Source organism: Falco biarmicus, chromosome 5 (assembly GCF_023638135.1).
Source record: "Falco biarmicus isolate bFalBia1 chromosome 5, bFalBia1.pri, whole genome shotgun sequence".
NCBI classification, from domain to species: domain Eukaryota; kingdom Metazoa; phylum Chordata; class Aves; order Falconiformes; family Falconidae; genus Falco; species Falco biarmicus.
This window is the reverse complement of record NC_079292.1, coordinates 32,107,557-32,120,682: the sequence shown is the minus strand read 5'-3', so window position 1 is coordinate 32,120,682 and position 13,126 is coordinate 32,107,557. Positions and strand designations below refer to the sequence as shown.

The 13,126-nt window shown below is 34.8% G+C and overlaps 1 protein-coding gene across 7 annotated transcripts in view; it reads left to right on the top strand.

Moving 5' to 3' along the window:
- NAV3 (neuron navigator 3) overlaps nt 1–13,126 on the top strand; it is a 414,503-nt gene that overhangs the window by 237,995 nt on the left and 163,382 nt on the right. For all 7 annotated transcript variants that reach the window (XM_056340408.1, XM_056340406.1, XM_056340405.1 and 4 more), the window contains exon 4: nt 10,180–10,252. In XM_056340408.1, the coding sequence (XP_056196383.1) occupies nt 10,180–10,252 (73 nt within the window). The remainder of the gene's footprint in view (nt 1–10,179; nt 10,253–13,126) is intronic.

Sequence of the window (13,126 nt, the reverse complement as noted above, 5' to 3'; positions counted from 1 at the left end):
AACTAAAAAAAAAGATTTTAGACTGGCTCACTGAAGTGATGAATTGCTTTAAAAAACACTGTTCAAACAGAGTTCCTTTTATCATCACCTTAAAAACATTATTGCAGGGTAGTATTTATCTTCAATTTTGTGTTCTTAGTGCATGTGTAGAGCTCTTTCATGGTGGTGGTGGCCGCAGGCTTGCAGAGATGAGAGCACTGAAGTAGGGAGTTACTTTGAGATGCTGGCAAAGAACTTTTGCCTAGTCTTTTCTTTTGATCCATACTGCTGTGGAGTCGTATTTTAGCTTTCTAAGAAACTCATGCAAGATACTGAAATACTCCATGGTTTTCTGAATCTGAATACAGGAGTCTGTTCAGGACCAAATACAGTGCTATATTCCAATCAAAAAGCTAACACTTTCTTCTGACAATTTCTATTATAACAACAAAAAAGCACTTCAGAAATTACTATTGTTGTATTTTGTGCTTTGTAATGTCTGCTGTAGAGACTGCTGTGTAGAATTAGCTAGAGCAAATACAGACAACACACAGAAGGAAGAGTGGATAGAAAGGGAGACAAAGAGAAGCAAGATCACACCATTATGTAGACGAACAGATTAAAATGTTGCATTCTTCTCTCTTCTGTTTTTTGGGGTGTTTGTGGACAGAGATTTTTTTTGATGGGTTTTGTTTTTGGTTTATTTTTTGGTTGTGGTTTTGTTTTGTTTTGTTTTTTAATATGAAAATGAACAGCAGATGTTCATAATGACCTATTTGGCCATCTAAAAATTGTGATTAGGATTAATGCTTTTATCTAGAATAACTGAATTGTTCATTAACTGGTGGATGTATACTAACAGAAAAAACACCCAATAAATTGTATTTCACATTACAGAGCTTATCTCACATTCACCCCAAGCTTTTCAAGCAGCAGGTCAGATGCTAGATGTAAAACTTGCAACGCCAATTGTCACTTTCATGTTCCTGATAAGGCTGGCAATAATATATGTCAAAAGGGATCCATTTTCCACTGTAGCAGTTTCTTAAAAGCAGTACACACCCCAGCTCATACTCTGACCTCAAAAGTGACCTCATACATTCTTTTATCAGCAGGTCAGTACATATGTCTGTTGCATTCTCCAAGTATTTGAGAAGTTAATTTGTTTTCACATTTCTGGGTTTACTGGTCATGTTTCGTGTTCAGAGTGCATGTTGGATGAATTTGATGTGCGTGTTCCTTAATATCTGTTGGAAAAGGAAGTGGAAGGTATTTCAGTTTTAAATAATACCATCATCCTTTCCTCAAAAAATAACTAATAATTAAATAACTCCAGCATCATTTCCTAAAAATTTTTGCCTGGGAGGCCTTCTACATACCAGTAGTTATTATTCTCTAAGGTAAAATTCTCCCCAAATGCCTCCAGTAAATCAGTTTTTAATTTGCATATATCATCTCTTATTGCAAAGTCAATACTTAGTTTGGAACAGTTTGTTGGACTTTTGTTACATGGTTCACTGATAGTTATTTTTATTGAATACTCGTTAAATTATTCTACTGCAAGTAATGAGGAGTTTTTTAAGAAAAAAGTCAAGCCAAATGTATGTGCGTGTCAGCGTACTCTGCTTAACACCCTGAAATGCATTATAATTTCCATAGAAAAATGGAATGTGCCTTGCATCTGGGTGAGGTAAAAGGCCACGTGCAAAACAAGTCAGCAGAACACACTTAATATCTCCCAGCAGAACTGCTAACACCTGTTTTATCTGGGTGGGTTTTCAAATTTACACCACCCACAGAAACTTGACATTGTCTTCCAGTGTAGTTACAAAAAAATTATTGCAATAAGCTGTCATGTTAGGAGCTCATGGGAAATACATTATCAGAACATAAATAATGTGATTTTTAAGTCTCTGCTCTTCTTTGTACTTTTGCAAGTTTTACTGGAGACCTTGTTTATCTCCCAGTTTTCCCTTTCTTCAAATTTTCCTCATGTCTACAAGGTGAACTGAGAATTCATGGCAAAGTTCACCCAGTCTCAGTAGTCTTTGGTCAAGGGACCAGTGGAACATGCAGCCTGACAAACCAGCATCTTGCACAGAGACTGCAAATTTGAAACTGAACAGGTTCCTCAGTCAGGTCACTGTAAATTTTGCAGTACTCTGGGCCACATGTCTTCCCATTGCATTTACTGCAGGATTTGGAAGAATTTGGGCATATTCTCTGCTCTTCAGAGTGTCCTTATTAAGTAGTAGTAGTAAAAGCTTTTTTATTATGTAATAATGCTATGTACAGTTTCTTCATAGGGAATCTTGATGGAAATATAAGACTTTCAGACAGTTTTGCTCAATAATAAAAATCTTTTATTATTAATTTTGTATGAGCACACATATACGTTAATAAGCATACCCAACTTTAAATATGCAAGAGACAGCAAAGCAGGTGGCTTGTTCTCAGATGTGTTAAACTAGTTTAATCCGTGCAATATAAAAATATAGAAAGAAATCAGTTTCTTGTTACATTTCAACTATAATACTTGTAAAATGAGACCATAGGAATTTGTTTCATATTGCTCCCTTTGAAAATCTTTAACTCTACTATTTTTTTCTAGCTATAATAGAGATAAATTTGAGTAAAAAATGTTTTCTGCAGCAGGATTCTCCCTTTTTGAATACCTATGAATCAATGTGGATAACATACAGCAATAAAATGTAATGAAAATACTACAAAACAATTTTAGAAGTAAAATTTTGTGACAGCTTTTCACAGAAAACAGGTAAATCAACAATACCAAACTGAAGGCAGCACATGGCACAGAAAGTATTTCTTATAATGATTGAGGTTACTGATTTTTACAAACCATTAAAATAAATCTTACCATATGTTATAACAGATCATAATTGCTTACTTTTTATGGTTTGGATGCATTTTGTCCCACAGAATATGTACAATTGTAAAGGTATTGGGGATTTTTTTATATTTGAATTGTATTGTCCTTTGCAGGTTTGTTGTTGTTTTTTTTTTTTTTTAAAGAGGTGAGCAGAACTTCAGATGTGCTGAACATCTGTTTTCAAGTGAAGAACAGGGAATTCTCATAACTGAGTATTGTTTCAGTGATCATTCAAAAATCAGCTAGATGCCCAAACAGTGCTGACTGTGTAACAGTTGGAGAATGAATAGGCAGGAGGATAAAGACATTGGACTGGGTAATCGATTTCTGCATACCAGTTTTGATCTGGAAAGATGCTTTTGACTTCAGCTGAACCTCCTTGGTGTAAGCTGGCTATCAGAAATGGGCATTTTTCAGCCTGACAACATCGTGCTCCATATAGAGATATGTACAATGCAAGCATGATAGTAAATAGAACAGCAGAGAGTGGATTCACTTGTTTAAAATGGAGACAGTTCTTGAGTTGTTTGATTCTTATTTTTTGGTGAAGGGAGTATTGGACCTGTGCCTGTTATGTACATAGTGAAAAAATCTAAATGTCCACCTGCTCTGGTTTATGAAGTCTGGCTTTTTAAATAATCTTAGTGCTAAAACTAAGGATAAAGAACATATGCCAGTATAGAACTACAAGCATTTTCTCTATATACCTCTCTGTGTTAGCTTTCTAGCCCTTTGCTTTAAGGAAAGGCAAAACAGGAACACAAACTACTGAAACTAGTTGTGAAGAAAACCCTTAAGGAACAAAGTTACCAGGCAAACCAAAAATCTGGGTGTTTCCGACACCACAAGTGAGTTGTCAACAAGTCACAATGTGTGCAATGGATGAGTCAATTAGGAACAGAAAGTGAAATAAACTTGTCCTTCTCAGTCTCTGAGAACTGCTTTAGGCATAGCAGATTGTGCAAGATATAAGTTTGGCCAAAAAAACAGACCTTTTAGGTAGTGTGTATATGTGTGGTTTAAATGGGTATCTGTGAGGCTGTATATGACCAATTGTCATACTGTTCTTTATTAGGTGAGGGAAGATCAGAATTTAGGCCATGCCCACCTCAAAATATTTTCTAGTTTCTTCCAGAGTATTCTATATAACTAATTCTACCATGTATAGTTTCATTCTCTCACCAGCTCCAGCACATGCACCAAAAATGCTTTTATCTGCACATGAAGGCATCTTGGTTTCTTGCCTGAATCTCTGTTCTTAGAGCCTGCAATTCAGACTAGATCACTGGCACTTTCCCCTGCTACTAAGAAAGCAGCCAGAACTCAAAAGCCAGTGTGTCCCCTTCCATGCTGGGTTCACGTGAAAGTCATACAGACAAATAGCATCTGCTCTTCCATTTCTCATATTATTAATTTTATATAGCATGCATGTTGTGAATACTTAAAGAGTCCAGGATGCTAACTGTAAGGCCTGTATTGTATTTTTATTTGATTTTGATTCTACTAGTGCTACAGAACTGGAATAAGAATGAGCTGTCTAATAACAATAAATTGTTTTCTAATAATACATTCATTTAAATCTGTTGACCGCCATAAATTTTGTTAATGACGAATATCCATGGGAAAGAAAGAGTCAAATACAGGTCTCTCAACTTAGGTTAATACTCTGGGGAAATTTAGGAAGAAGACTTACTGGTAAAGTGTGTTTGAAATACTGTGACACAGAGTGTCTCATGCCATAACACTAATCTCAAAGGAGTACTGTTTAATGTTGGTGTTGAAAAAAAAAAACAAAAAAACAAACCACCAACAAATACTGAAGAGTTTTATGGAGTTTCTGTGCTCTGGAAGGTGAGTGTATATGTGACTCTCTGGGTTTCTGTGGGAGACTATTTCCATGAGTGTCCCTAATCAACCATCAGCAACATTAAAAAACTTCTACAGAGCAAATCCTTTGCCAAATTTTATCTGGGGCTTTGGGTCATGAAGCAGTATGTCAAAACACACACAGAGCTACAGAAGATAACACTGAATGAAGTGCTAAAAGAAATTACTGTTTTACTTCTACTGCCAAAATAATCAAGACTATTTTAGGAGCATATATGTATAGAAACACTGTAATAATAAGGTGTAATATTTATAAAGGTGTCCCATTCTTTAGCAAGAGGAATCCAGCTCAAAGTAAGCAAATAACAACTAACTTGTGGATGTGTCTATATGCTCTTTTAAACTATATTATCATAAACCTAACAAATAGCGTTAGTCAAACCAAGGTATTTTTAAGAGCTTCCTATAAATACAGAAAAGCATAATGCTGTATTAGTCATCATTACATGTCTTCCAAAGCATCCTACAATTAATTTTATGTTTGGAAGTGAAGAAAGTGGCGTTTGCCAGACAAAAGACATGAAAGCTAATCTTGGTAACAGCAAAAATAATTATAATAAATAGACATACTCTATATGTTGACTCACTGGTGAGTACAATCCCACAAATAAGCTCTTCCTGTAAGTCTGCTAACTGCTGGGTATTAAGTACTACTGTTTATCTACATGCGAGTCCCACAGTCTGGTTTAGTGATTTATTTATGTCAGTAAAATTTCAAATAGTTTCCAGTCAAAAGCAGATTACCCACAACTAGACAATGTAATATGTTACAGCAGATTTGCAATGTATCTTCTTTGTATGCCATATAATGTATTAATAGTATTGCTGCTTATTTGTACATAATCATTGGGACTATAACCTCTTAAAATGTGAGCATAGAAATACATCGGAGCTTACTACTATCTGTGCTGTAAGTATCTCAGGTTATTTTTTCATAATGCTGTGTGTATGAGCAACATTAAAAGGATCTGATTTATGAAGAAGCTTAATATATTGTAAGCATAACTCAGTAGGCTTAATTTAAAAAACATCAAATGGTGTTATGTACCTGATGATGCCCACAAATCTTAATTCCTAAACTATCATCCTCTTAGCTGAGTTTATCTGTACCCACAATGCTGGAGCTACATTTCAGAACTGGACATAGCATTCTTGAGTTTTGATAAGGAAATGATTTTATTGTCAGAAATAGTTTTTTGTTACCTCTGAAAAGCAATCTCGTCTAATATTGATTGACTTTAAATGCGGTTAATTGATTAGCTAAGTGGACAAAAATCTAAATGGCTATGAAGGTTTGTTATATCATTAATTCTTTATCCCATTTATAGGTTTTAAGTTTTTTGATATGGCAGATCTGCTATTCAGTGGACTGCACTTCTTCCACTCTTTTGAACCTTTAATATAAAATAAGTGCTTTGGAACAAAAAAAACCCAAACAATTGGGCATTGACAGTGATGGAGAGCTATGCAGCAACAGTGATCTTGGCAACTTCTACAGGAAAATTTGCAAATTTGAGTCACTTTTATGTATTTTAATATGTAAGATTTGAGGTCAATCTGTATATCCTGAATTTTGTACTGTAATGAACTATAACTTCAGCTACAACACTTTGTAATTCTGATGATACTATTTGCGATAATGACGAACATCATCTCTGTTACAAACTGGTACTTGCTGCAAGCAAAATTTGCTACAAAACTGTGGGCATATGTAAGATATAGACTTTGTCAGGCATCCATAGTAAGTGTTAAACTGCAAAGTCTTTAGCCCTTGATATATAGGCAGGTAGGGTTCTACATATGCAGTGTCAGCTCTAGGAAGAGTTTACCCCAGCATATAATAACCCCACCACTAACTACTTAAATAAACATGGACTTCAGGGATTCATACCAGTCTTGATTGAAACAGTATTGAGGAGTGGAAGCTGCTTGAAATCTCTCAGAACTTTTGTAATTGCAAAATTATTCTCATCTGTTAGTAAGTTTGAATAAAAAGTGTTTGGGGCTGCTAGGGTTTGACTTCAAAGAATAACTGTGGTTTGCCAAGGCAAGAAGTAGGTAATTAAAGCAATGTTTAGAGACACACTGAAAGCTTCAAAATGGGACAACTTTAAGGCGAAGGTTTTCTAGACTGGAGTGGAAAGAAAGTGAAAATAACCCAAGAATGTATTAATGCATGTCTCACTGAGTCTCCTAAGAGTTCCTGAGAGTTGTGTAGTAACTGCAGTTATTATCAGAAAACTGACTGTAAGAGTTATTTTCTGACATTTTCAGTGTATTATGTGGCTGTGAGTTGCCACACCAAACTTGCTCAATTCACAAGTCAAAACAAGACTTCATTATAAGGCTAACAGTGCAACCACAGTCTATTGTCTGAAAGCTGGCCACTGCTATTGCTTCATACACCACTACCAAGAGGGCTGACTGTGGACCTAGGGCTTCTATTACAATCCTTTTCATGAACTGTGAAGCAAAACGGAATTTGCTTTGTAGTTCTGCAGTATATTGAGTCATTGGTGTTAATGGTAATGACTAGTTTTCTCTTGAGAGATGTGACTTCAAAGACACATGCTGTAGAAGGAGACATGTAAAGTAACCAGGTGCCATTTCTATAGGATATTTTTCACCTTAAATGTATGTTAAAGTTTGTGTATTAGGTTTACTATTCACTAATATTCGGTATTGCAGATAGATATCGACATGTTTTCACAGCACACTAGGGCTTAAATGTTCTCTAATAAATTAGGTTTTGTTTATAGCTATGGTCTTTTGAACTACTGCAGAAGACACATGGCCATTATGAAAAATGTCTTGGTTATACTAGGCAGTCTACTAGGATTGTTTCAGTTATTTGGAGATGGATGTTACTGATGATGGATGTTACTGATGTCAGCCTGATTTTTCTTTTTTTTTTTTTTTTTCTGCCCCCCACCCCCCACCCCTTTGGCTTCCAGTACTTAGTTGTAGAGAAAAAATTCCCATCTTTGAAGTAGTTGATTCTGCATTATGGTTGATTTCAAAGTTTAAAGAGACACTCAGTTATACAGCTAATACCCAAACAAATCTTCATTTCTTTTAAATTCTTCAGGACAGGAAAATTTCCATTCAAAACGTTTTCTTATGTAGCTGACATTGTTTAAAGGTTGACTACAAGTATCTCCTTGTGTGCATTATTTTCATGACTGATGCAGGCGTGTAATTTGAGGTCAGGACTGAGCCAGCCCAGCTCCTTGCCATTGCCATCAGGAGTGGCATCATCTGCCTGTCCCTCCTTCCCACCTCCCCCATCCTCTCCCAAACCATGCCTTTCTCAGGCTGGGAAGCGTCCTCCTCTCTTCTGACTCTTGTGCTTATCTGACCGCACAGGGAACTGGAGTGGCTAGAATACTTTTGCCTTTTTTGCTGGGTGAGTTTTCTGCACAGAGCCAGCAGCTCCTGGTGTGCTCAGAGAAGCACTGAAGCCCAGCAGAGGTGGCAGCAGCAGGGCTCCACGTCTGGGAAGGAAAGGAGGTGAGGAAGAAACAAATCCTCCTATTTTAGCTGCAGCTAACTTGCAACTGACTTAGCAGTGTCACATCGCTACACCTATTGAAATGACCTAGTTAATTTGGGTTTCTTTCATGGTGTAAAACTATATAAACATTTAAGAAAATGACAGAGTTAATGCTTGAGTTTCTGCCGTTACTGTGCTGGGCCAGAGTTGGAGTAACCCCTGTTGATTTTAAGATGGTTATTCCACATTCACAGCTGTGCAAAATGGTGACACCTGCCAAAGTGACTTTTGAAAAATTTATGGTAAAGCCCCATTTTGAAGTAACTTTAGTTAGCATTAGCTGCAGAGTTTGGGTTTTGTGATTTTTTTTCATTGATTCAGAAGAGACATTCTATAAATGGTAGCATGTCCTTGAAAACAAGTGTTTGAAAAGACTTTAAAAAATGGGTTTACTAATGCTTTGGACTTTATTATCCTTAGAAAGCACATTTCTAAACATTTTTCAGTTATTTATAAATTTATATATACTACCCAGTTATTTATAAATTAATATATACTACCTGTGGATCAACACAGTCCGTGTGAGCTCATAATATATACTTTAGGGTCAACAGTAAAAAGAATATTTATATTCCTTTCAGCTAATACCATTTTCTGAAAATAATGACAGAACTACAATCACAGAAACATGACAATAATAAAGGCCCTCCTCCTAGGCAAGAAAAGATACTGCCAAAGTTCAAATAGTTTTGATGCTTTAAAACTGTCGATATGAGGTATCGTAAAATGTGTAAACATTCAAATAAAACTGCATGGACTTGATCTACTGCAGGCTTATATTTTTGGAGTTGAATATTCTTTTTTTTTTTTTTTCTAATGTTTTCCAATAAATATAGGTATTTAAAATACATTTTTAAACATTGAATTTTACTTTTGTGGTTCTAATTGCTTTGAAATACTCTATCAACCTAAAAAATCTGTTTTAAAATCAGGTCTGTTTAAGGCACTTGACATAGGACACCTCTCTAAACATAATTTTTCTGTTTTCATAGCAGCATATTTATAGAAAAAGTTGTGAGTTAAAAGATCTACTTTTATACTTATTTGCTTTATAGAAGCTGGGAGGACTGGGGGAACCAGCTGGGGATGGTAACTCAAGAGAACCCTGACCTATTAGAAACAGACATATGAAGGGTGTCAAATTAGTTTTGTGTTTAGTCATTTTAGAGTAAGATGTTTTATCCTTCTATTGATCTACATTTAGGCTACACGTTCTTTTCCTGTCTAAAGCTCTCTGTGGTAACTATAGATTTCTTCTAAACCACTAACAGAAGTCAGCACCATGTTGTTCACTAAGCAAGCACTCTTCCAAGAAGCATAAACATGAAGCATGCTAAAATTATTTAGCATAAGATTGGAAGGGGAAAAGTAGAGAATAAACCACTGCTGTGACATCACTTCACAGAATTCTACATCATCCCAAGGAAATACCTTTGCTGTCATATTTGTTGAAGGCTTTTGCTGACATATTTTAGTTAATTTAGTCACCCGCATCTCCAGGCGTATATTCAGTGTCTAATACTCTGTGGATGCTTTCATTGCTGCTTGTTTGTAGCATATAAAATCCAGTTTTATGTTAACTAGGTGGGTTGCTGATTTGCCAGCATGCCATTCTGGATCGGGCATTTATGAATTGTTTTTAAGCACCAAAGCAGACAATGAAAGCTTTATATCAGTTCCCCAATTAGCAGTAATCATTCTTGTTAAACTTTGGTAAAGAGCTGTAGTATGCAATGAATGTAAAGTATTCATTCCTGGGCTGTTTCTTTTTTTTTCTTCTTCTTCTTTTTTTTTTTTTTTCTTTCCTCCCTGCATTTCTACATTTTGTCAAACAGCCTTATGCTGCTTGTTATTTCTGTTCATATTGCAGATTGAGAATGTTGATGTCTGTCTTAGCTTTCTGGCAGCCAGAGGCGTAAATGTCCAAGGTCTTTCTGCAGAAGGTAAGAGAAACCAATCATCAGAACAAGTAATGGGATTTTTTTCTGAAAACTAATTTTCTTAATGCAAATTATTTGCATCTAAATAACAAACTCCAGCTGTCTTGAAAGCATGAAAATATAGATTAGTGATGGTGAGTGATTTTCCTTTTAATTTTCCCTTCAAATTGAACCAAGAAATTCAATATGTTTATGAAGCTTGAGAAATGTTTTAAAATAATATTTTTCAATAGTATTAATCCTTCCATGTTATCTCCACAATATTAATAGGTACAGTGTTTCCCAAGCATACTTTTTAACTTGTTCATGTATACAATTCAAATCAACAAACATGGATATGAGAACCTAACTCAGGTAAACCCAGGGAAGACCATTTAAGCAAATTTATTAGTAGTAGTAATGCTGTAAGGGTGGGTCTGAAAATTATTGTGTTCCTTTGATGTCATGTATTTCGTGAGAGAGTGAATGGTCTTGCTGCTTCTATTAAAACCTTTTTTTGCAGTATTAGTCACCTCAGTTGATTGCCAGATGCAGTTACAACTAAGTTAATAAATGTATTAAATCAAAACCATTAAGATACCAATTGTCTTATTTAGTATGTAATATTGTCTTGGTAATGAGAAATTAAGTCAGGTAGATACTTCATCTTGTAAATTAATAAAACGTATACAAGCGTTTGGCCTGTAACAAATTAAGCAGTTCTGCAAGGAGCTATGCACCTTCAAAATCCTTCTGGCCTCTGTGCAGATGAAGGCAGTAGGTATTAATGGGGTGTAACCCCATATTTTTATTTTGCTTGTAGTGCAACTAAAACATAGAAGAAAAAAAATATTTTTTTTTTCAGAGATGGTAATTTCAGTCGATTTTCAGGAGATACACAGGGAAAAAATTGTGAATCCTAACCAGTGATCTTGAAATTAACTCAGAATTGTTATCTTTCACCATCTGCACCTCTCTAGTACCTTAGCAGAAGCGTCACACGGCCACAATATGTACTGTCTATTCACTGTGATTGTCAACTTACAGAAAGCTCCTTAAATGATTTAAAAGGACCTCTGTATATACTGTAGATATGTTGATGCAAAAGAGTACTGAACATTTACATGTTGCTGTTCACCTCAAAGCTGTTTAGAACTTGATTTTTTAGCCTATTTTTATTTACATATAAAATAATGATAAAATGTGTGAATAGCATTAATTTATTTAATGAGAATACTCTTCATTGTTTAATACCATGATATGGCGAATGACACTTTTTTCTGTACTTTGTGAAATCAAAATCTGAGCGCATTCTGTAATACATTTCTTTATTCATACCTTTCTTTCGCTTTGGAAAATAATTTTTTAATAGGATATAAGCTTCAACACTGTAGCTTTAAGTTTAAATACTACTAAAAGCAATAATACTACATAGTGTTAAATGCAAGGACTATTTTTTAAAACTTTCATTATCCTCAAACTGAATTTTAGAAGGCAGACCTTGAGTTCTGAAATAAGATTAAAACTAGTTATGGTGGTTTTGAGTTGGTCATAAATCTGGTGTAAATGCCCTATATAATTTTTTAATTATATTAGTTCAAATTATCACAATGTGATACAGTGTAGGTCCCTTAAATATACCATTTTTAGCATGTAAAATCTAAATATTATGATTTCTTTCAAGGAGAAGAAATTGAGAAAACCAGACTTTTTATCATGAAATAGTCAAGTTACCTTCATAACATTTTGCCAGCATATTTATGTTTAAAATCAGTTCAGTTTAGAAAGTGTAAATCTGCTTCTTGTAACAGCCTTTGGTAAATGTGCCTTGTTACTACTAAGTCTTTTATTAATGATCAGAAATTTTCTGAAATAGTAAACCATGAGCTTATGAATGTTTGAAGATTTCACAAGTTTTCCACCCCATTTTGACATGAGCAAGGAGGTCTCAAACAGAAGTAATTGTCAAATGTTGACTGCAAAATCTCTACTGGAGAACCCAAATGATACATAATAAGCCAGTTGCTACAAAGAAGAATGCTCCCCTTCTCTTCCCTGCATGTGTTTTGTACAGATTTGAAGTTTCTGGATTTTCTTTCAGTTTAAGAGAAATCTTCCAACTTTAACTCTTTTAGAAGTAGAAAAGAAAAAGAAGTTCAAAACTGATAATATTCTTCTTTAGAAATAGTAAAAAATATATTTTAACACAGAAAGAGTGAATTTCTAAGATAAAAAAATGAGTGGGGTTTAACAAACAAAGGGTTCTTTTTCTGAATAGTAAATTATGCAAAATCATAACAATAAAAAACTGGCATAAAGTACAGAAATATTTTTAGAATCACAGCAACATAAAGATGGATAATTTTGTGGTTTTGTTGTTGTTGTTTTTTAAAGATAATTTTAAATACAAGTTTCCTTGTTCCTTGATAATAATCTTCCTTGAAACCATGACTGCAAAAGTCATTGCTGCCTAAAAAGACTTCTAATTCTAAGAAAGTTCTGCATATCTCTGAAGGTCTCATGGGGAATCAAAGATCCTTCAGCATCTTCATGGGGAGATGAGAAAGTATGGATACTTAAATTTTCATTTTGCGAAGTTCAGGATTGTGTTTGCTTTTGAAGAACAGGTTGAGAGCATAAAGGCTGCCATGTTTGCTGGCCTGTTCATGTATGTACTAACATTTTGCTTAATCCTATTGAAAGAAAATTAGTATGGTTTTAAAGACATGAATATGACAGTCATTGTTTTCAAATTCTGCTTTAAAAATTACCCAAGCAAGCTGTGTAGCACACACAACTCAGTATTAAGATTTGCAGAGGAGGCAGAAAGATTGCAGTGTTGCATTTTAGGTTATAAGGCTATAGGCCTAATGAAAACCTTTCACCAGAAGTTCAGTG